Source organism: Chlamydotis macqueenii, chromosome 2, assembly GCF_036417535.1.
Source record: "Chlamydotis macqueenii isolate bChlMac1 chromosome 2, bChlMac1.mat, whole genome shotgun sequence".
Taxonomy (NCBI): domain Eukaryota; kingdom Metazoa; phylum Chordata; class Aves; order Otidiformes; family Otididae; genus Chlamydotis; species Chlamydotis macqueenii.
The window spans coordinates 73,093,062-73,118,323 of NC_141557.1; the positions used below are offsets into that span (position 1 = coordinate 73,093,062).

The following is a 25,262-nucleotide window of genomic DNA, read 5'->3' on the forward strand; positions in this document are numbered from 1 at the left end:
CCACCAGATGAGGTTGCTTAGAGCCCCATCCAACCCGGCCTTGAGCACTTCCAGAGATGGGGCATCCACAGCTTCTCTGGGCAACCTGTTCCAGTGCCTCACCACCCTCACAGTAAAGAATTTCTCCCTTATATCTAATCTAAACCTACCCTCCTTAAGTTTAAAGCCACTACCTCTTTTCAAAAGTCCCCCTCCAGCTTTTTTGTAGGCCCCCTTTAGGTAGCGGAAGGCCGCTATAAGGTCTCCTCAGAGCCTTCCCTTTGCCGGGCTGAACACCCCCAACTCTCTCAGCCTTTGGTCGTCTTCATGGCCCTCCTCTGGACTTGCTCCAACAAGTTCATGTCCTTCTTATGTTTCTAACTGTTCGCACTTCTTCAGTCCTGCTGTGGAGGTGAACAGATGTTCCAGATGCAAACCATGGGCATGCTGAGTCCAGAGATGTCCAGGTCTAGCCTTAGTTCTGGTCCCTGTTGCTCTCTCCTGTCTTAACAGTTAGCCAAACCCAAGCTCTAGAGCCAAATATCTCAGTCCTCCGAATTGACACTGAGACCTGAACTACCCTGCTGGGTTCTGTAAAATCCTGTGCCCTATAAAAGAGTCAGGATGGGGTTGTAAGGAATGGAAAGGAGATTGTTTATTAATGCTACAAGTAGCAAATAAAAACCACTGTTTCTCCACAGGATTTAGCATCTGAGTTATTTAAACACACACTGGGTTGTCTGCTGTGACCAGAGAGTCCTCCCTAGGGCTGAATTAAGAACTTTGCAGTTCTCTTGCTCATTTCTTGACAGTTTTTGACATTACAATGAGCCATTTATTTTCTAGTGGAAAATTTAACAATGAACACTGGAAATCCTTAAATAAAAACATGCCCTTTTAAAAATTTGAGTGCACTTGTCCCTCTGCCCCAAATCCTTTATCTCTTCCAGTTGCAGATTGATGGCAGTCAAAAACATGCTATTGTTGTTTTTGTGTTCTGTCTTTAATAGATCTTTCTCTCTGCATTTTATTCTGAGATTTTCCTGATGGATGTGACAGAAATCTGAAAGCTTTAGGTTTTATTTATTTATTTACCCACTTACTTTGCTGTTAAGCTCCAGGAATTATAGTTTTCTTTTCCCTGAGGAGTCATTAATTACCTAACATGAATTATCCATGGTCACAGAGACTGCAAACCGTCTGCCAGCACAATGGCCCCTGTGGTAAAGGGTAGAGAAGCCTCATCATGGTACCCGTTAGCACTATTTTAGTTAAAACCTGTCAGACTCCATTAAACCCCCCATTATTCAGGATTTCTGAGCAATCTATAGATATTTGCTCGCATACAAAAGTGCTCAGCTGAAGAGCTCCTGTTTGTAGCTGGAGGTTATGTTTGGTTTTTTGTTGTTTTGTTTTTCATCTCCTTTTAAAGAGATGCTCTCAAGGTTAATGGAGCCATAATTTGACCCCCCCTTTGTAATACTGTGCCTGTTTCTCCTATGTATGTATTTCTGTACCTGTGAGTATTCCCCTGACAAATGTGTCACAACATGAGTCACTGCAAAAGAGGGAGACCAAACAACAACATTCCTTGGGAATCCATACAAGACTGAATTCAGTAGTAGTCAGGCACAGTGTATCTTCTGTCACAAGCTTTTGAACCTTTGTTAGAAAAAAAAATCTCCTGTAATTAATCGTCAATGCCTCTCTTAGGGCCTAATCATGTGATGGGATGTGTCTACGCTGGCCTAAATGTTCAGTGAATGGGGTCACCGTTTCCTGCCCTGACCCAACAAAGTGCTTTAGCAGGAGGGATAGCTTTTTGTGACACATAGGTCTAATGAGTTTGTCTTTTATTAAATGGTATAGAAGTTCTCTGAATGAAGGTAGTGGGTTTTGGTTTGTTTTTTTTCCTGGCTGTTCATAGTATAGAAGCCTGTCAGAATGGAAGCAATCAGAATTATCATCAATCATAGTGAACTAAACTGAGCTCACCTGTCCTTATTATGAAGGACCTGGACCAATTGCTTTAAAGGCCAAGTCATATCTCATAAAGCTCCTCTGGTAAAGAATACTGCACATTTTGGTTAGTGTTTATTGGTGTTCATTTACATAGCTGGCATTATATTGATAGATATAAGTGCAAGGAGAAAAAATCTGTTTGGGCCTTGCTCATCTGTCTATAATTTGGGAGACAGAGTAAGAGGTAGGCTTTTAGCTGTTGAGCTTTTCATTTTCAGTCTTGCATTCTACAGTATATTACAAATACATACCAAATCCTACATTGAAAAAAGTTTTGCTGAACTCTCGCCCTTGGGGACTGAGAAGACTAAGAATTAAGATCACAGTGCAGTCTGAATTTGGCCCATTTGGGCATACAGAGTAGAATAAAGTCTTTACTGACTTTTACAATTTCAGTGCACGAGTGACCCGATATATGTCTAAAAGGTACAGAAACCAAAACCATCTAATTTTAAGCTTTGTGCTTCCCTGAGCCTACTAGTAGAGTTTGCAGGAATGCAAATCTTACTACTTTCTGCAGGTGCAGCGAGGAGCACTAAGCCAACTTGACATATGGAAGTACATGATACCAACATGGGATGCATCCAGGGGTGTGAAGGGAGACAAATGATGTCATTGTGATGTTGCCTTCTGAAAGGTTACAGTGACTGAGGTAGATTCCTGATGATTGGGAAATATGCATATATAATAATATATATAATATAATATATAAATATACCTGCATTCAAGACAAGGAAGGATGATCCAGGGAGCTATGGGTTGCTCAGTCTCATGACAATCCCTGGGAAGGTCATGAAAACTTGTGAGACAGCATCTAGAGTACTGACCAGTTTTAGGCTCCCCAGTCTCCATTGACATATTGGAGTGACTTCAGTGGAGGGCCATCAAAATGTTTAGAGGCCAGGAGCACAAGATGTGTGAAAAGAGGCTGAGACAGATGGATCTGTTCCACCTGAAGAAGAGAAGGCCGAGGAGAGATCTTGCTGCTGTCTACAACTACCTAATGGGACAATATAGAGAAGATTGAGTCAGACTTTTGGGGCGTACTGTGACAGGATGAGAAGAACCAAATACATGCTGGAACATGCTGGAACATCAAAAGAAGTGTGGCTAGCAGGTCAAGAGACGTGATTTTCCTCCTCTACTCTGCTCTCATGAGATGCCACCTGGAGTACTGTGTCCATCTCTGGAGCTCACAACATAAGAAGGACGTGGACCTGTTGCAGCAAGTCCAGAGGAGGGCCACGAAGATTATCAGAGGGCTCCTATGAAGACAGGCTGAGAGAGTTGGGGCCGTTCTACCTGGAAAAGAGAAGACTCCAGGTAGATGTTATAGTGGTCTTCCAGTACCTAAAGGGGGCTTATAAGAAGGATGGGGAGAAACTCTTCAGCAGGGCCTGTTGTGATAGGATGAGGGGTAGTGGTTTTGAAATAGAGGGAAGTAGATTCAGACTGGACATAAGGAAGAAACTTTTTTACAATGAGGGTGGTAGAACACTGGAACAGGTTGCCCAGAGAGGTGACAGAGGCCCCATCCCTGGAAACGTTCAAGGCCAGGTTGCACGGGGCTCTGAGAAATCCTTGCAGGGGGGTTGGACTAGCTGACCTTTAAAGGCCCCTTCCAACCCAAACCATTCTATGATTCTATGAGAAATTCTGACTTAGTAGGAGGAAAATATTTTCACTATGAAAGTGGTCAAACACTGGAACATGTTCTTAGAGAAGCTGTAAACTCTCCGCCCTTGGGGATCTTCAAAACACAGCTGCACAAGCCCCTGAGCAACCTGCTTTAACTGGATCTGCTTTGAGCAGGAGTTTGGACTGGAGTTTCTGAAAGTCCCTTCCAACCAGAATGACTGCATGCTGATTTTGAAGAAAATAAGGTATTATGTTTATTTCAGTAAATTAATGGGACACCCTAGATCTTGCGATTTGAGTTAAAAATAATACACTGTATAGTTTGCCAGATCTCTGATCGATCACATCTGTGTTTCCAACTTTACTCGCACAATAGGACAGCAGTTGCTTTCTTGGAATTGTTTCAGATGGTGCCTGTCTGTGGGAGGCAATTGCAATGACACAGCAAAAAATTATGAGCTTGTCACAGGTAGAAAAGGTTTAGAGAGAGCAGTCTACGTCATGGCCAAACTTGACCCTAGAAAGTCTTTTTTAGACTCTTCCACCCTAGTTGTTTGAAAGGAGCTAGATGATCACAGCCTTTCTGAAGTTCTGCATCACAGCAACCTCACCATTAACTGTGAAATTGTATCAGGGTGTATAATTGGAGCACACTATTTGCGTAGCGAGCCCAGAAAATGCCAGACACTTGCAAAACAGTGAACTATTAAAACCGTATGTATAACAGCTTTTCAGTGATTATTAGATTTGACTTTGTAATTTTGTTAAAGGACTTAGGCTGGGTTTACACCAGCCTTATATTAAACGTCCCTGGGAGTGTTCCCAGCCGTTGAGGCCAACTGGCGTGGAGCAGCCTGCATCTAGGCCTGCAAACTGGGTTTGCTTGTGCTAAGTGGCTGCAAGCTGTTTGGGCGTGGTTCCTGGCACGTTCCTGCAACCAAAACAGGTCCAAAAGTTGCCTGGGAAAGCACTAGTTGGAGCAGGCTACGTTTGTGCCAGGGAACTCTCTCACAGTTTATTAGCATAGGTAACACTGTTGGAGTGCCTAGGCACATTATGGGCATGCTTAAATTGACTAATAGAGCTTTATGCTGTAAGGCAGATGAGCTAATAAGTCCTTGTGATGGAGAAAGGAGACTTGAATGCAGTCTACGGACCTATTCCTGAGACATTAAGTACTGATAGATGTCCTGGATCCTCTCCTAGTACTAGCCTGCTATGGACTTCTTGCAGGAAGGGCTCAGCCTTTTGAGTTGGCTTTCATCCCTTCACTGGAAATTTTGTATTTACAGTTACTTTAATATTTTTTTTCTCTGGCAATTCTCAGTGTGTTGGGCCTTAGGTCAAGCAAATGTTAGTAAGCAAATTCAAAACTCTGTTAGGTTTCTGCTTCTGTTATGTTTCTCTCCCGTGGGTAAATATGTGTACAGACAGAGTCTCCTGCAAGAAAATAGAGCAGGCGTGACAGCTAGGGCTTGCCAGCCCAACTGACTCTCTTTGAGACTGTGACTTCTCTATGACTTCAACTAATGCTGGCAAAAGTGTGTTTCATTGATGTCCATATGATACTCTGAAAAATCTTTTGTGCTACAAACAATATGTGTGTTTCAAGTATCTCCAAATGAAAAGCCTAGAAACAAACATCTCTTGTTCCCACTGCCATGTAAACCCAACTAAGCATGCATTGCAAACCTTAGAAAGGCTGAAAGTTGGGAAAAGTTAAAACCCAAGGGTGTTGTTCCTCTCTGCTGTATGTGAGTAGAGCACTAGCATGTGTCTGCGTAAATCTAGTCTACAAAAGATGTACAATTGGAATTGACCTGGTCCAGTAAGGACAATAACTATTATTGAGAACTGTGGAGCAGTAAGTGCTGAAGTGGAGCAATTGCTTGAGTTAGTCATGATGTGTTTTTCTATTCTGAACTTTATTTCTGTTATAAACCTGGAAGAAATCCCTCTATTTTTGATAGCCTCAAAAGCAGCCTATAGAGAAGGTCTAGCCAATACTCTGAGGATGTTGCTGGCTCTATGGCCCCAGTGCCTGCATGTATTTCTTTCATTTGTTCATAACATAAATTTTCAAGGTATAAATGATGGAAAGCAGATGGAAGTGGGAAGCTCTTGGCTTTCCCCTTTTCCCACTTGTGGAATGCATCCATGCAAGGCAGAGTGGTACCAGAAGATGACACGCTTTTCTGCTGGAAGGACTCCTAATGTGACAAGTTGACAGTTTCTGCTGTGGTTGCACTGTGCTGCCTTCACGACTAAAGGAATCCTTCCTAGGACTGCAAAGACAAAGTCACTGAAATGATTGCCAGGTAGAGCCATTTTGCCTTTCATTGTGAGAGTATTTTTACATCTGGCATGAGACAATATGTCCATGGTCTTTCATAAACTATCTCTGAAAGCTTCTGTGCATGTCCAAGGATGCTCCTAGGGTACCATTGCACAAATTCTGCTCTGGGGAAACCCTCTGTGGTCAGAAGACTACAGAAAATAGTTTTGGCTGGTTGCAGGGGTTGCATCAGGGCTTATGTAGGATGCATCCCAGTAGGCAGCAAACACTGGGGCTGCAAGGATATACAGGGCTTTACAGTCGTTTGGCAGACCATGCACCACACTCTGCTCCCACCTACAGAGGGGAAATTCTGTGGACTTGCAAAGGTCCATTGGTTCACAAATATGAAAATCACTCCTCTGGAGATGGTTTTGTGCCTGCTGAAATCAGCGCATAGGCTTTCGCTTGAGTTCTCTGTCCTTGCCTCAAGCCCTTAGTCCCACGTTCAGGGACAGAAGCAATGTTACCATGACACAGTAGACATCCCACAAACCTTACAATTTATTTTCTATCAATCTCTTTTTGAGTCTAGGGTCAAATTGTAACACAATTATACAAGATAGTAGTAGTGATGACCAATTGACCATCTAATCCTTAGACAGAACAGCCACACAGAGCTGTTCCTTAAGTCTTTTTCCACAGGTATAAGGAATGAAGGAGTTCAGTTCTAATGTAGGCTATAAATGCTGTTGGGGTTTGCTTTACAGGTTTTAAGCTGGTCCTCAAAAATGATCCTTTTTCTGCTCATTTTGAGGTAGTTAATTTTAACTCCAGTACCACATACAGTTCTGATCACTCTCTTTGCAGAAAGGTGACTTGGAACTGGCAGATACAGAAAAGGGCATTGAGAAAGATCAGCAGAACAGGGATCCTACTTCACAGTAAGAAATGGAAGGGAATGACTTGTTTAACCTTGCAAAACAAAAGCAGAAGTGGGATATGTTTGCCGTCTGGAAATGCATCAGGCGGGTAAATACCAGAGAGGAGAAAAGGAGCTGTGGACGCCTTAGAATATAAATGACCAGGAATAAATTTAAGCTTGAAATTAGAAAATGGTTTCTAGGCATTCAAACAATAGCCCCACAAGTGGGATTCGCGGCTGCTTTTAAGATGTTGCTGCACTTATGAATGGGAAAGGGTGGTGTGGGCGCATGTATTAGCAGTGGGCTTGGCTCAGTGACCTGGTAGGTGCCTGCTAGTTTTGTCTTCCTGCCATTATTGTGCTGAAAAATGGTCTTGGAGATAATACTGTGATAGACACCCAGCAGATTTCTTCCTTCTTTAGCTGGAGTTTCTCTTCCTAATTTCACATTCTCTTTTGCTATGGGTTGCAACATTTCCTGTTTTGACTGTTTGCCTTAAGGGAAAAAAGCCTAATGCTTTTAGAGATGGGCCTGATACATTTTGAGGACAGCACATACCTGCATCAGGGCAGGAAAGACAGCAAAGACAAGTTGGGAAGGCTCCTTTGGCCCTGGTCCACCTCAGACATCCTAATGAAGTCAGATCTGGGACCTGAAACCCATAAAGCTTTTTGTGGGAGAGAAACCCACAAAACTTTTCAGTTCATCTTGCTGGGGATAGCTTTGCAGGGGCAGAGAATCTGCTCTACCAAGGTGGCGGGGACAGCTGGAAAGGAGAACAGTGTCTTCTACAACAGGTTTCTTCAAAATGTGAACAGATATTCCTGGATGTTGGAATAGACATTCCCACCTGCTCTAATGCTGATATTTTCCTGCTGGGTTTTCAGCAAGCAGAATTGCTAGAAGGCCCAGCAGCATCCTCATGAGAACAGCTCTTCTGTGCACCTGAAGATTTCTACACAAGGGAAATCTGAGATTATCTTTTCCCCTGCAGACTGAGCCATGCTGGTGAATTTCCGGGCGTATATGAGGATAAGACAGATTATTTTGTGTTGTGGAAAAAAAAAACAAAGGTAAAAAAGTAGGTTGACACAGGCTGAAAGAAATGAAAAGCAAGCAGATCCAGTACACTGGAGACTTAAGTAGGCTGCCCTAAAAACAAGACAAATAGGGTCCAGTAAGTGACAGTCCAATTTCATTTGATGTTCCCAGAAGCTGTGGGAAGAAATTATCCTCTTAACACAGAGTCAAGGCTCATTGAAGTGGATGAGAAAATTGGCTGAATCACGCCCAGAGGGTGTCAGTGCCACAGTTTGGCAGAAAAAAAAAAACTGACTTAGAAGATGAAAAGGATAGTGCCTTTCTGTGGAGAGCGGAGCTGGTCTAACTCACGGGTAATGACCAAGCCATGAGCAGCTGAGGCACTAGAGAGACCTGTATGACAAATCCTCTGAACTGTGAGGGGCTGGAGGGGAAATAAATGCCTTAAAAGACTCAGTGGCAAAATAACTGAAGAATAGACCTCTGTGATAAATAAATCCAAATTGTGGAGAATTTTTACTGGTTTTTTTTTTGTACTTCATTATTGTTTTGATTTTTTTTTTTTGTGACCACTTCAAGGAGAACTCTTTCCTAGCAGAGATTTACTAGAGATGCTCTGACATCAATTCCCATTTTATTCTGGGATCTGTAGTAATGGGCAGTTAATGGGAGTTAATAATCTCAGGGGTGATTTGGAGGTGTTCAAAAGGAAATGGGCACCTCAGGTGCGGGTGTCCACAAGCACAGCTGCTTTGCATGACGTGCTCCCACAGTGAGAATTCTGCTGTAGAAGTGCAGACCTGCCAGGCTGGAAACTGTTTTCACAGGTGCGCATATTGTAAATGCGCCATGGGCCATGGGTCAGCTAATCCAATTTGGCAACACAGAAATTAGTAAGAGAACAGAGATTGGGAATGGGTTATATGATATATTTAGGTGTGAATTGTCCAGAAAAAACAGCGACCACACAAATCAGGAGAGACCCAAGAAAACAGTATTGGCCCATTTGTGGTATGCATGTAACATCAGTGTGTGATCAATAAGATCTTCATGTTGTAAAAGCGTTGGAAGTTGTTTGTGACATAGGGCATCTCAAAGCTCCCACCCTGCCCTGAGTGTGTAGTAACCTGACATCTGCGCTAATGTCTGCTGTGTAGATCAGTCATGTCGAGTTGAAAACAGGCAAGCTCAATCTCCCTCACAGGTCTAAATGATTTTTGTTTTGGAGGGCACCATGTTAAATGATTGGTGAGAAATTTGATCCTGAATACAACTTGTTTCCTTGCTTGCTGGCTTCCTTGCACTATCACTCACACACTTTTTATAGTATGTCGAAACTCCATTATACCTCTGCTTGCTCCTGATACTTTGATAGCAGGGTTTTATGTGTAGTTCATCCAATGCACCTAACCCTTCCAGTTGAATACGCATCATATGACAGATGAGAAAACGCAGTCCTTTTATTCTACTCCTGGTTTTAGTGCAGACTTATAGTCTGTGTCGGCATAAATATCCATTCTTGCCCTTCTCTTGTTGTCTTCTGTTTAAAGTAGAGATAAGGTAGAACAAGATTCTACTTCACTTCACAGGAGTGTTTGAGGGTTAATGTAATTAATATTTGCTAAGTATTGGCTGGAAAATGCTAGGAGATTACAAGGTTTTATTGCTGTTCCAAGTGAGGTATTTGGTGGCTAATGAATACCTACAACAGCACAAAATGGAGCCACTGGAGCAACTTTATTCCTCTGGCTTGCATTCAGGCAAATCAGCTTGGAATCCTCTCATCCCAACTTCAGTATAAGGGTTTGAGGAATATGTGAAGCTATACTGAAAAATATTTATCAGCCAGCTGCTACTGGTGACATCAGCTTGGCCCGTTGCAGGGAACAAAGCATGCATTGCTAACTCCTGCTAAATAAAGCAGATGACTTTTTTTTTCCTTTTAAAGAGCAGATTTCCTTATGGAAAATAAAAAAAAAAAAAAAGCACCAACACCAAGGCAACCGATCTCATTCCAGCACTTTCAGGTTCTGTTTTTGTTGCTCTCGGCTCCCTCCTACTTCCAATTATTTATGGAACAAGCTGTGTGAGTCACATGGTGGAGCTGGAATGATTCAGGAGTTTGTTGAGCGAAGAGAAACAGGAAAAGAAGGGCCTGGCAGTTCAGGCAAATTACATCAGTGCTTCGGCATCCCATCCCAGGCCTTGGGAAATGCAGCCCTTGCTGTGAGAAGGGTTGCGAAGTGATGCTCAGAGGCAGAAGTGGTTTGGTTTTTTGGCTGTCCTGCAAAATAGCAGTAGACATAGTCTTGTAAGGTTTATCGGTAATGACAAATCAAGTGGGAGATACGGATGTGTAAATTGTAGCAAGGGAAACAGCTGAAAGTATTGAAGAAAAATCCCATCCAAGCAGGTGATTATGCATCTGTAAAAAAGTATAGAAACTGTAAGGAGAATCTAATCTTCTTTACATTTCTCATTTGATTGCCGATGCAGGTTTGCTTGGCTGGATTTTCTTTTTTTTTTCCTTCTTAAGAACAGGAATTATACCTAGGTGACAATTCCTGTGAACTCTGCAAGCACAAAGCTAGCAAAGAATTTATCTGTTTTCTAGGATAATGCACAGGAAGCCACCAGGCACTCATCACAACCTGATATCCTTTATCCGTGGGTTCTCGAGACTGTGCTTCTGATACCTCGTAAGAGATTAGCTGGAAAATCTTGAGATGCTAAGGCAGCATGTTTGCGTTGACATATTTTCCTTTCAAAGTGGGGCTTTGGCTTAAGGACCACTCAGTGGCAGAGCTGATAAGACTCTGAAATCCAGCACATTGGTGTAGCTCAGCAGACAGTGCCTAGGACAATGGTTGTCTCTGCAGCTGCTAAAATACAAGAATAAAATAAAAATCAGTGGCAGTATGTGGCAAGAAGCATGTCTCAGTGTAAAAGTGACAGAGGTACATCGGTGAGGAACAAAATCAAGCCTGTGCTGATTTCAAAAATGTTTTTTAGACTTGATTTTGTATAAATTTGTGGGAATCAGTACTGTTATTCCCATCCAATGTGTCCTGTTTTTAAAGAGTGTACATACTTCATGTTAGTAATGATGTTTTCCTGATGTAGTATAGTGATCTGAAAAGTCACACCTTGTGGCAAGCTGGTGAAAAAAAAAAATTATAAATTAATAGGCTCAAAATGTAGAAAATATTTTACAAAACCACATTGATCCTGTTTACTGGATTATCACCTTCTTGCCAAAAGGAGTGAAAAAGCCCAGTTTTAGCCTCTGCAGAGTGACCCAGGTGTTTGGCTCTGCTCTAGAGACAGTGAAGCCGAAGCACAGACACCGTGCGAGTGCAGGGCTGGGGGTGTGCTTGCTCCCAGGGCTGCTGAAACCACTTCTGCTGTAATATCTGCTGCTCTGCCAGGCTCTCTGTGTTGTGCTGGGCGAGTGCAGTATAGGAAAAGGTATAGAAAAAGGAGGTGTAGCCAGTCAGCCTGCCTCTCTGGCATGTGATTCCTCCCTAACTGTACTCATTTGCAATAAGCACGAGCCGTGCGTAAAGCGGAGCAGCTGCTGGGGCTGCTGGAAGGGAACCGGCCGCAGCGGCAGGGCCAGGCAGGTCAGTTGGCAGTGTCACCGGCAGAGCCATGGGACCAAGTCAGGAGGAAGGCGAAAGGGCAGAAGCGGGCACTGATAATCGTAGCACAGGTGAAAAAATAGCTCAGCAGCAGGAAGGAGCAAGCGTCCCAGCCGGCTGGGTGCTGTGGTTTTTGGGGTGAAGCTGAGATTGCTTGCAGATGGTGTGCAGCAGCCATGGTTTGCTAAAGTAAGCTGTCCTGGCAGCCCTGGCTGGCAGCAGGACTCTGGTCATTGCCTGCTGTGGCAGGTGAGGATGCTCAGAAGTGTGTTTATTTTGGCCAGGGGAGCTCTCTAGCTCTGCCTACAAAAGGCATTTTAGGACGCTGGTTGGTGCTGAGGACCTTCTGCAAGTGGTGGATGGTCTCGCAGAAGGAAACCCCGATGGGGAAGTCTCTGTATTTTACCCCTTTACCTCCCACAGTACCCTCACCGACCAGCACTGGTTTTCAGAGGAGCTCCTTGCCAGGTCAGCGGTGCCTGTGCCATGTTCAAAGCCACGGCTTTTGCCCAGTGCCCACGTGCGCTCCCAGGCACCATGTTTCCTTCTTCCACCTTTAAGACGTGGTTTGGCAAGAGGAAAGAGGGTAATTAATGTCATCTGTTTTGGAGGAAAGGTGACCGTCCCTGCGAATCCTTTCCCTGGTAGCGCCTCTGGTGCTGCTGCAGAAGGCATGGCTGGCACAGGGATACGAAAATAAACTCATGATTCACAGGGAGGAAATCTCAGGAATGATAAGTGTTTAAAACAAAGTTAATTAAAGCCTTATATTTTGTTGCTCTAGGCACACGTTCAGATTACAGCAGTCCTGGTAATACGAACATAAGGCTGAGGAGGGAAATGCTGCAGCAGTGGACGGCTTTATGTGTGGGAGGGAAGTTATATTTTCCCTTGAGAGTTCAGTGAGTTTGCCTGGGGGACTGGCGAGCACTCCCACTGCAGCAGCAGCCAGTCAGAAACCACTAGACCTTATGTGGGTTAGTCATGTCAAGTCACAAGTGCCTGGTGACTCTAGCACATGCTACAAGTTGCATATTTTAATATTCAGAAAGTACAAATAAAAGCAATTAATTCCCCATTTCCTTTTTCTTGGGAAAATGAACAAACAAAACAAAACTATTTTGACTGGATAGAATATTTTGGCAGCATCCAAGTTTTGTTGAGGTATTTACATTTGCTTGAACCTCTTTTAATTCCCTTTTAAAATTATGTTTAGTCACTTTTCAACATAGAAAAAAAATTATTTGAGGATGTCAAAATAATTTTTTTGGCTATCCTATTTTTTCTCCTGTTCTTTTAACTTAAGCTGTTCTGTGATCTTGTTTTGTATTTGTAGGTGCTTCCCCCTTCCACAAAACTTCATTTTTCAGTGAAGTTTTATGTTATATAACATATTACATATCTTAATATATTTTGGCTATTTTAGCCCCAAAGTGTGTCCAGATCCAGGTGTGAGCAAGCAGCATTGTCATTCCCCTGCTTTAGCCACTCTTTCCTGAATAGGAATTCAGGTTCCTGGACATGGCTCCATGTATAATTGATCTTCACCAAAATCATCAACTCTGAAATTCCCTGAAATAACTGTGTCACCTCTAAATTTTAAAAATTTGACACTGCCTACAAGTGACTGGATTTCCAGAATCCCAAGCATTTTTTCTTCTCCATGAGACATAGTAAATAAGGCTGTTTCAAATGAATTCTGTGGGCTTGCACTGATGCCAAATTTGGAATTGTCTGCAAAATCTGTTTCAAAGGAAGTCCCTCAAAAGCAGAGCAATGCCAGATATTGTTACTATGAAATTAATGCGAAACTGCCTCGTTCTCACATGGGCTGAAGGTCCAATCTGTATTTAAGACTACAGGTTGATGTGAGATCTGGACATTTTCAGTGGTGTTATGGGGTTGTGTCTAAAAGCGCTTTATTAAAGGGAGACACATGACTATGGAGAAAAAAAAAGAAGCAGAGTTATTTTGCATTTTAAACCTGCATCCCAAAGGAGCTGGATTTTGCCTTGAGTGTGTACATTATTGGAGGAAATCTGCTCTGAGTTAAAGGAATTAAGTGTCTTATGAAAACTGAAGAGTATGTAGATGTGTCTTGTATACCACAGTGTGAAAGAGGAGGATGGAAGTTTAATAGTTCCTGTGTTTTCAGCCAGAACTCTGACAGCTGAGAAAATAAATGGCTAATTTAGTGAAGCTGAAGATGGTTGCAATGGTAGAATAATTGTAATTACCAGTGGAATACAGAGCTTCCACACAAGGCCAACTACAGATGTCCCCTAACACCACAACTATTTTTAATTAGCTGTGTATGCGGGAGAGGAAAAAATATTCTATTTAGGTGCGTTGTCTGGCAGCAAAAATTCAAGAAGCATTAGCTACATGGCCTCTAAGCCAGATGAATGAGGTTTGCCCCTTTCTCTCAGACAGTAGTAGGTGACTGTAATGTATTTCTTCTGGCTGGGTTTTTATTTTGTAAATGCATTATTGATTTTTTTTTTTGTTAGCTATTGGTAGCCTTAGTTTCATTCTAACAGCTCCTTTAGGCACCCTCTATATTCCTACAAAGCCCATTTTTGCTTCCTACAGATGATGTGCGGCATCTGGTTGAACCTGGAAGGTGGACAACCAGCTTAAATACCCAAGCCCTAAGATTCTTCCCTCTAATGGAAATGTCAGCATGAGAACCCAGGGAAATCTTCTGTGGACAATCACTCAGATGTATTTTTCTTTGTTGTTTGTTTCATTGGTTCATGGTCCTTCTGCAATATGTTCCCAGGAACGTTCAGAGGACAATTTTACTGCCCTGTGTGCCCCTGCTGTAAGGCTGTCAGCAGACGCAGTCTGAGCCATGAATTAAAATAATAGAGGAATATGGGTGCCTCAAGCTCTTTGCCTGAAATAGTGGCTATTTAATGGTCTAGACGACGGTCTGTCTACAACCTTTCATCTTTCTTGTCCAGCATGAATTCATATATGCATCAATTCTGAACAGCTATGTGAAAGTAAAGAAACAGTTGCTAACGGTGTTTGAGTTCTTGTTATGAGACAATTCTTGGGAAGTAAGAAGATGAATGCAATAGAATAATACTCTAACCATTCTACTTTGAAAGTATTTCATAAACATTAGCTTGTTCTCAAAACACTTCCGTGAATTAGAGAAACTTCAACCACAGTTTACAAAAGAGGGATCTGAAAGGCAATGAGCTGGAAATTTCAATGAAGCTCCTGACTCCCACATACTTTCCTCAGCTCAGAACAACTTGCTTTCCTTCTGGGCACCCAAACATTCTGTGCTTCCAATAAAAACTACACTGTAGGCCTTCTGAGCCTACAAAACTGGTATCCCCAATATATTATGACAATACTGACCTTTTATCAGGTGCTTGGCAGCTGCTTAAGTAATTTTTTTTCACAAGGTGGTGGTGATAGACTGATTCTCTCTGCAAAGGAATCTGGCATCTTTGCTGTTCTGAAGCTTCCCCCAGAACCTTTTTGCTAGCCGCAGAAATAACCTGCACATGGGCAGAGGCATCCTAAGTTATCTGCATCCCTTCTTGCCCAGCAGCAGGTTGCTCACAACAATTCCCAAAGTGGATCTGATGTTCCCTTGCATGCACTGGTCCACACAGTCATTGAGGTCCCTCAGCCTATAGCCAGAAGTCAGTTGTTAAGAGAAAATGCATTTGATTCAAGTTTCTGACATGTTTGAAGTTCGATCTAAGTTGTGAGTCAGTCTTATCTGACCCCTAGAAATGTGTGAGGTCTGCAAATGAAGCCGACTGCATGTGGAGGGCGTATATGGGAAAGTCCACACCCAGATTAACTTTGCCAGGGTTTTTCAGGACCAGAGCAGAGTTATGTGACTGATTATTTTGATTTGTCCATGTGGCAGCTGTTGTGGGGCTGAGAAAATACATGGAACCTTCTAAGCATTCATGGAAACCTCCTTTCCCAGGGAAATAAATTATATTCTGGTGGTTTCAGATTTTATGGGTATTATTTGACTTTTGCTGTCTATTTCCTGATAAAAATACTCCTTTGCAAAGCACATGGTACCTCTTCCTCATGTCACTGCCGTTACCAGGGTCTGTATCGTTGCCTCAAATGGCCTTTATTCAGGACTTTGGGCATGTGCTTAAAGTAACAGGATGCTTTGAAAAGGACCTGAGCCTTTGTATGAAACCATGGCCATATCATATATCAGCTGGTTCTCGTACTTCAGTGCAGTCCCGCACTGCATGTTTCCCCGTGTGTGGCTCCATCCCATACCCTGTTGCACGCCCTTGGCCTGGAGTGTTCCTCTTCAGCAACAGCCTGTGTCTTGCAGGGCCTGGCCTTTTGCAAAGGGTGCATTTTTATGCTCTGTTTTAGCAGGGGTTTCATACAGAAGGCCTTCAGGGGGTCCAAGCTTCCACTGGCAAACTCTTTTGGGCAGTCCTTCAACTTTTCATAGCATTATTGGGAAACCTGAGGAGGTCATTTGATCTTACTTCTCGCTCCTTATGCATGATCCACAGGAGAAGAGCCATGAAACTGCGACTCATGAAAGCAGTGCCTCTGAAAATCGAGACCAAATACCTCCGCAGAAGTAGCAAATTTTCTGCAGTCTGAGCTTTTCGGTGAGATGGTTTTTCAAAACAGTTTTGAGATTCTTTTACTACAAATCACATGCTTTGGCAACATTTTGATGTTCTCAGGAGTATTTTTTTTTTTTACGTACAACCATTTTCTTAAAAGAGTCGTGCTTTCTTGATGTTGCAGAGCTCTCCTGACGTTACTGAGGACTTCACGTTCTGTTGAATAATCTGCTCGCTGAGTGACTGTGTTATTTCTCATGCACCCCTTTTTTGTTTTGATCTAGACACATAAGGGAATTCTCTCCAAGGGGTCTTTGGAGACAACAGGAATATTTAAAGATATTTAAAGGATATATAAAGATTAATCACATTTCCTTTCCAAATAGTTGTAGCTCCAAAGTAAATACTTTGTATTATTACTAATTGGCTCACTATTTGAAAAGACCACTCTGCCTTTGTGTTCTGAAACAAATTGGGTCTGGTAGATGATCAGATAATGAGCAGTGGTGTATCTGAAGTACTGCCTGCACCCTCTAGCAGGTTTATCGCTTAATAGGTGGTTTGCTTCCTCTACTATGGAAGAGTAAAAGGAGAAGAATCTCTTAGGAAATAAATAAAATGTAAATTGCGAAGTTTAATAGTGCTGGCAATGAATGGGCGCCCAGGCTCAGATTTTCAGGTTATTGGGTGTCCTTCCACTTTTTACATGGCCTATGTGATGTGGATGGCTGAAGTTCACCTCAGGCTGTGACTCAACTGAAATCCCTTTATATGTCATTGACACTTTGCTCCATAGACCTAGTTACTCTTCAAAATGACATTTAGACCTCTTAATGCCTTGGAAATATCACCTAATTACCTTTAAAAATTGAAGCTGTGGTGCTTTCCTCCGCTGTAGTGCCCAGCCGTCCCTCTGGTAACTGGAAGTTAATTAAGTTCTCTGTGTAAATTATGAAACTACCTCAAAGTTTGTACTAGGCTCACAAATAGCAGCAGGAGTAGGTAATACTTACTGATGACTCCTCCGTTCTGCCAGAGGGAAAGATGTGTTTACTACAGGCTGGAAAGGCAGCTGAACTCCTCCAGGAGGTAACGTCACTCAGCACTGCTCACCAAACTTGGCTCTCCTGCCTCTCCTGAGCCATTCCTGTGGTTACCTACGCAGGCTTCCTCACTGGGTGCTTGCTTTGATGCTAAGAGACAGTGATATTTGCAGCATTGTGAAATACTCAGAAGATTGGCTTTGCTGAAGGACATAAATCCAGGAGGGAAAATGCTGGGAGGGTGAATGATTTCACAGACCAAAGGCTTCCCGTGTTGACGTGATAGCAATAAAACTTCTTAACTCTGAGCATTGCAATCCGAAGTGAAAGGAAATCCTGGCAGTCTTTAATGAGTGATGCATTCAGACCTTGTTGTTCTCCCTGTGCTTTGTGGTTGGTGCAGAGGACAGAGACTGGCACTAACTCTCTTCCACATGAGTCAAAACAAGAGTTTACATGGTGGCTAAACCCATGAGATCATGGAAGGGTGCAGGAGCAGCTCTGGGTTATTATTTCATCAAGCTGGCAGATGGCAAGAAGATCACACGATACAATTATCTCAGCCTCCAGGTAAGAAGCAGACACTTTGACTCCCTGCTGTTGACTGCGTAGCAGTAATAGTCACTGGAGACAGTCTTTTCTAATTTCTTTTTTTCTTCCCCCTAAGAATTATGGTGTGAGTGCTGCATCCTGATGAACCTTCTAGACTAATTACTTGACACTGAGTTACTGATGTTCTGATGTCAATTGAAAACAGCAGGCAGAGAAAAATATTTAAGAACAGAAGATATTTTTCTTAACTTGGCAGCTGTTTCCTGAAGAAGAGCAGCATGGTCATGTAGTTTTCTGTTCACCTGCAAGCCTCAATAGAGGTTCAGGATTCTTTGAAACTTATATGAACTCCAGATGAGAGACACAGCAAGCACCAAAAAAATCACAGAGGAGATTCGAAGTTATCAGGTTAAAAAAAATTTCACTGTGCATCACATGGGTTTTCCAGCAGCTGTTAGCAGTGGTTTAGTTGACTTCTGGGCAATGTGTAGAGAAATTAAAACCATGTACATTTCAAAATTCTTTCTGTAGTGTTTTCCAAAGCCCTTATAAGCTGAAGAAATTCAGCCTAGCTAATCCAGGGGGTCTGTGCTGCCAGTTTTTGTTGTAGTTGTCCCTTGTGACCCTTTCAATTATGGGATTGTGGCTACTACTCTAGCATTATATTTACCAACATTGTAAGACACTCCATAGACACTACAGGAAATAGTATAATGGTAGCCAGCAAACTCCTTTCCTCATAGGTTAGTGTTTTTGAACAAACAAATAAATTAACTAAAGTAAAAAAATCAGCACATTTAAAGGTTCAACCAAGGCAACAGTTCCAAACATAGCTCTTAGTCTCCCTTGCTATAGTGCAAACAAACGATTCACAAGTCTTTTGAGAAGATGCAGGTTGCAGTTAATTGTGTGTTTTGTGAAAGAGATAACAATTCCTACCTATCATGGTAGGACAATGATAATACGATTTTCCTAGTGGAAGTGGCCTGTCTAGTTCTGTGCTTTTGCTGGCGTGCCTGGGTTAGGAAGCTGTGGGTAGCAGAATGACAGGGTTTTTTTAGATTTCATTGCTGTCTAGAAAAGCTTTGGATGCTATTTGTTGCTTGATATGTTTAAGTATTAGTCAAAGTATTAATATAGACCATTATTTTCCTCCCCTGTGGAAATATTGATTGATTTGTGTTGGAAAAGCAATATTTGGGTTCTTGCAAGCTATTCAGGAGCAAGGAACAGTTGTTGGTTTTCTTGTGAAAAAAGCATGGGATTTTGGGCTTGAATCTGGAGCTGAAGAGAAAGTGTCCTCAGAACTTAAAGATATTAAAACAGGTGAAATAATAAAAATTGGAGGCTGCGACACCTCACTTTTCCCTCATGCAGATCATTCGCTATGGAGAGGGCAGCTCAAAAACAGTGTGGCTGTGCAGTGCCATGACTACAAAAGCTGTCACTGCCTGCCCTACCCTGTGCAGTTTGCTTTGGGCTGAGTCATTACTGAAAATAAAGTGGCCCCTTGACTGCTTGAAGAAGCTCCTGCCACCCCTGGCCCACACTGGCTCTGCAAAACAGAAAAACTGATGAGGCTGGAGGGCAGGAGTCAAGGGTGAGAATATTTCCATGAAATAAGAAAGAGTTTTGAAACCATGCAAAACGGAAGAGAAAGCAGAGAAGAACTCAAGGGAGGAACAAATAACAAAATCGAGGTTTCTCTAGAGTTTAGTTCTCAGGTACCTGTTTCTCTATTTTGTTTCATCAAAAATCTGAATGTTGTGTCAACTTCTTCACACAAGTTCATACTACCTGAACCTTAACAGTATTGATTTAAAGGTGCTTAGAAATGGATCATAGAATCATAGAATCATAGAATGGTTAGGGTTGGAAGGGACCTTCAAAGGTCATCTAGTCCAACCCCCCTGCAAGGAGCAGGGATATCCCTGACTAGATCAGGTTGCTCAGAGCCTCATCCAGCCTGGCCTTGAATGTTTCCAGGGATGGGGCTTCCACAACCTTTCTGGGCAACCTGTTCCAGTGTTCTATAACTCGCATCGTAAAAAAAATTTTCCTAATTTCCAATCTAAATCTACCCCCCTCTATTTTAAAACCATTACCTCTCGTCCTATTGCAACAGGCCCTACTAAACAGCCTTTCCCCATCTTTCTTGTAGGCCCCCTTGAGGTACTGGAAGACCACTATCAGGTCTCCCCGGAGCCTCCTCTTCTCCAGGCTGAACAGCCCCAACTCTCTCAGCCTGTCCTCATAAGAGAGGTGCTCCAGCCCTTTTATCATCTTTGTGGCCCTCCTCTGGACCTTCCCCAACTGGTCCATGTCCTTCTTGTGTTGGGGGCTCCAGAACTGGACACAGTACTCCAGGTGGGGTCTCACCAGGGCAGAGTAGAGGGGCAGAATCACCTCCCTCGACCTGCTGGCCATGCTCCTCTTGATGCAGCCCAGGATGCGATTGGCCTTCTGGGCCGCAAGGGCGCATTGCCGGCTCATGTTAAGCTTCTCGTCCACCAGCACTCCCAAGTCCTTCTCCTCAGGGCTGCTCTCAATCCATTCCCCGCCCAGCCTGTATTTGTGCCTGGGATTGCCATGACCCAGGTACAGGACCTTGCACTTGGCCTGGTTGAACTTCATGAGGTTGGCACGGGCCCACCTCTCCAGCCTGTCAAGGTCCCTCTGGATGGCATCCCTCCCTTCCAGCATGTCGACGGCAACACACAACTTGGTGTTGTCGGCGAACTTGCTGAGGGTGCACTCTATCCCACTGTCCATGTCACCGACAAAGATGTTGAACAGGGCCGGGCCCAGCATGCACCCCTGAGGGACGCCACTTGTGACTGGTCTCCACATGGACATTGAGCCGTTGACCACCACTCTCTGAGTGCAGCCATCCGAGTGGTCGGTCCATCAAACCCATGTCTCTCTAGTTTAGAGAGAAGGATGTCATGCGGGACAGTGTCAAAAGCTTTGCACAAGTCCAGGTAGATGATGTCCGTTGCTCGTCCCTTGTCCACCGATGCTGTCACCCCATCATAGAAGGCCACCAAATTGGTCAGGCACGATCTGCCCTTGGTGAAGCCATGTTGGCTGTCACCAACCACCTCTTTGCTCTCCATGTGCCTTAGCATGGTTTCCAGGAGAATCTGCTCCATGGCCTTGCCAGGCACAGAGGTGAGGCTGACCGGCCTGTAGTTACCTGGGTCTTCCTTATTCCCCTTTTTAAAAATTGGGGTTATGTTCCTTCTCTTCCAGTCATCGGGGACCTCACCAGACCGCCACGACTTCTCAAATACGATAGCCAGTGGCTTGGCAACTTCATCCGCCAGTTCCCTCAGGACCCGCGGATGGATCTCATCAGGTCCCATGGACTTGTGCACCTTTAGGTTCCTCAGATGATCCCGAACCTGCTCTTCGAGTACAATAGGCGGTTCTTCATCCTCGCAGTCCCTGCTTGCACATTCTACAGCTTGGGTGGTGGGACAGGAACTGTTGTCGGTGAAGACTGAGGCAAAAAAGTCATTGAGAACCTCAGCCTTCTCCATGTCCTGGGTAACCAGGACACCAGTTCCCTTCTGGAGGGGGCCTACATTTTCCCTGCACTTTCTTTTGTCCCCTACGTACCTATAAAAGCTCATGATGATGTCAACAGGCTGCTATCTGACCTTTATGGGGGAATCCCCAAGACAGGAACCAACTCAACAAGCCCCAAGCAAAGGATTTGAGAAGGATATAATCTTGACTGCCTGATGAGAGGCTCATGACAGCGGGCATATGCCAAAGGCTGCTGGTTGCAAGACTGTGCAATGTATGTTTCCTTTGGCTTTCTCCATGAAACTTGCTAGAGAGACATCTTGCAGCTCTTGACCCAGGGGGTGATAATAGTGAAATTCTCCAAGCCAGCTGGCTACAAGTCAGAGAAGGAGGGGATGGGAAAGAACCCTGGGGCAATGTAAAACTTGGGAAGAGGAAAAACTTGTACAACAAAGACAAATGCTGGTGCAGGCACTAGTGCTGTTTTAGAGGCTCCAAACTAGCATCTCAAGTGAAACGTGGAAGTTTCTCTTTCCTTTTCTGCCTCAGTGCAGGAAAGCTCCAGGGGACCTATGCAAGAAATGTTTTCCTGCTGGACATTTATTAAAGAGATACATTGCCTGAGGAGGGCTGAAAGGGTATTTTAGACCATGGAGGACCAAAGTGGAATTGAGCCCAGAGACAGAGAGAAGCCTTCTTGTGGACTTTTCCGTTTTTTTTTGAAAGGCAACACTTTTGAGTTGGAGATACAAAAACAGAAAATAGTGGCTGACATTCTCAAAAAAAAAAAAAAAAAGAGTAAGCATGCAGGTCAGAACAGAAATGGGATAACTGCTGTGGGTGAAGAGGCATGGCACCAAAGAGAGTTTCAGAAGGGCAGTGGGACTATACTGATGGATTCTGCTTCCATTTTTACAAGATTCCTTTAGTTTGCAGTCACTGAAAGAGAGCTGCAGATTCTAGAGGCATGGAGTTGAGCCTTGAAATGAGCACAGTTATTTTTGTAGCATCTATTGGGTTCTGTTTTGAGGATTTCCACATCATGTAAACGTAAATTTGGCATGGGTTTGGGAGGGCAGCCATCCTAGACATTAATGCCTGTGTCATATTCTGTAACATGGAGTCATTCTAATGAAATGTGCTGCCTTCACCTTCTGTCCCGAACTGTGGTGCAGCGTAATGAATTTGAAATGAGAGATGTTTGGAAGTCAATCTTTAGCAGAGACCTGAGCTTTCCAGATAATACATTGCAGCAGGAACAAACTCTGTGAGGGACTGCCAACAAGAGCGAGCCATCCACTGAGGTTACCAAACCAAAGTTAACCCTTGTGTGAATACTGCTCCAGCAGATACAGAGGAAGTTACACAAAGGCTGTTATTTACCCTGGCATATGCAAAGTCTTCATTTTGCCTTATTGAGTAAACCTGAAAATGTCACAAGGGAAGGGAAGAGAGGAAATTCCACGCTTTCCTTTGCAACTCAAACAAATTACCGTAGCTTGCCCTAAAGAAACCTGCAGCAAAGGCTTGGCTGCACTGAAATCAGTGGTAAAACTCACATGATTTTGTGAGCTGGCACTTCACATCTGGTGTTTTTCTTCTTGGCAATTAACCTCTCTGACTTTTTCTGTCATGCCTTGAATCTTGCTCATGACTGCACTTCTGTTGCCTTCAAACCAGAAAGTGCTGTTCATGGGCTGATACATTTATTGCAGCCACCTCCTCTCTATTTTATATAAAATCTCTTATTTTTCTTGCCTGCTGCTATTTTCTTTTCCCCTGGAGAGAAATTCAAGTTGCGTGTTGTACTTCTCCCCTGTTGCATATATGCATGCATTTTCCAGATGTCAATCACTAGGTGCAGATGATGGTTCTAGATGGGATCTGAAAATCTAAGAATATGGTCCACCTCCTCTTGGACTTGAGATGAGCCTTGACACAGGCCTGGAAGTCTTTGCACAGTGGCTGTTGCCACCTCAGAAGAGTCTTATGGACGTTTTTGTCAAAACTGATCTAGAAACATATTCAGATTTAATCCTTGGTTTCCAGCTCTACAGCTCTGTGGCCTTTGTGAGATTAGATGGACTGCAATGGTTTACCCTAAAAGCCTGTTAATCTAAACCTTATCTGAAACAAAAGCATTATTTCAAAAAGGCTTGTCATTTTATATCCAAACACTAGTGCTGGCTCTTCCTTTGCATACAACTGTCTCATCTTGTTATGCATGCGTATGTGTATCTAAGAGGTCACCTACTAAGAACTGGCATAACTTGGGTTTGCATTTCAACTACAAGGTTACAGGCTTTGTTGCTCCCATAGGCTGCATTTCATGGCACTTGGGAGGATTTTTGCATGGCAGTACTTCTTGCAACTAGAAACTTCCTGTGTGTCTTACCATCCTCCTTTTCAGAGTGCGGGTCCCGCAACTGCCTGGCAGGGGCTGTGGGTGCTGCCCTTTGGTGTACAGCAGCCTCCTCTCTGCTCTCACTGAGGGGGAATGTGTGTGTCTCTCACTACTCCTTTCCTCCCTTCCCTCTCCCATCCTGCCAGGGGTTTCTGATGTCCCCCAAACTGCTCAGTTCTCCCCTACGCCATTTGGCCTTTCAGGGTGTCACCTTTTAAAGCAAGCCAGGAGACAAGCAGAGCTAAGGTAAGGGAGGGAGCAGTGGCAGAGTGTAGTATTAATGCCTGCTGTTGTGTGATCTGTGCAGCTGCAGATGTGGCCCAGCCTGCCAACAAGGTACTAGCCATTCTTTATCTCACCATCTTTTTGGGAGGGGACCTTAAACCCATTTCAAATCAGATCAATAGGTTTCTGCACACAGGTGTCTCCAACTTTCCTTACAATGTTAGAACTGATCACATTCAGCAGTGATGGAAGTTAGAGAGTGCTTGTACAGAAGTTACATCAGCTTGAACAAGAGACGATTGTTTCTGTGGGCCCTTCTGCATCATAGAATAGTTAGGGTTGGAAGGGACCTTTAAACGTCATCTAGTCCAACCCCCCTGCAAGGAGCAGGGACATCTCCAACTAGATCAGGTTGCTCAGAGCCTCATCCAACCTGGCCTTGAATGTTTCCAGGGATGGGGCATCATCCACCTCTCTGGGCAACCTCTTCCAGTGTTCCACCACCCTCATTGTAAATTTTTTCTTTTCTGACATCCAGTCTGAATCTACCTCCTTCTGTTTTAAAACCATTATCCCTCATCCTATCACAACAGGTCCTGCTGAAGAGTCTCTTCCTGTCTTTCTCAAAAGTCCCCTTTAGGTACTGGAAGGCCGCTATAAGGTCTCCATGAAGCCTTCTCTTTTCCAGGCTGAAAAGCCCCAACTCTCTCAGCCTGTTTTCATAGGAGAGGTGCTCCGGCCCTCTGATCATCTCTGTGGCCCTCCTCTGGACTCAATCCAACAGGTCCATGTCCTCATGGAGACCCTTATGGTTTTAAAGCAACAATAAGAACTTAATGTATATAGATAATAGGTCTCAAAAGGACATGCTGACTGTATTAGAATAAATGCTTTGCTTTTAGTAAAGTTTTCAGAGAAGGCATTTCTATGGTCTTCTTCCTGTATCCTACAAGTAAATTGTCCTATTTATGTTTGCAACAAAAGTATAGGTGAATGTTCAGGTACCAAAAATGCCTTTTCATTGGCTTGTGTTAACCTTCCATGTCTTGTGTTCTAGGAGTCTTCTCTTTCCTACTTTGTAAGCTCTGATGTTCCCTCACTTTGCTAAATTCACCAAGGCCAAGTTTGCACTTGATGAGATTTGCAGTTCCACACCTTGTGGAACTCCCTCCATATCCAGCAGTACAAAGAGATCTTTCTTGTCTTTCTCCCTTATTCTGGTTCCCAAATGTATACACCAGCAAGCCCAGTGCACATATTGTCCACTATTTCCTATTAAACTGTAGCTTAAGCTTATAACTGCAAATGGTCTTTATGTGATGGTATAGCAGTAGTGTCCTCTACCATTAGACTTAGACTTTCAGAAGAACTGACCTGAAAATAAGGTATTTTTGAATCAAGC

At 43.5% G+C, this 25,262-nt stretch overlaps 1 protein-coding gene across 1 annotated transcript in view; it reads left to right on the plus strand.

Annotated features, from left to right (window-relative positions):
- The window catches only part of LOC147601700 (uncharacterized), an 82,251-nt gene extending 61,168 nt beyond the window's left edge, over window positions 1-21,083 (plus strand). Inside the window, exon 7 of the mRNA XM_086741481.1 lies at window positions 20,953-21,083. Within this exon, the coding sequence (XP_086597607.1) occupies window positions 20,953-21,083 (131 nt within the window). The remainder of the gene's footprint in view (window positions 1-20,952) is intronic.
- Window positions 21,084-25,262: the final 4,179 nt, after the last annotated feature.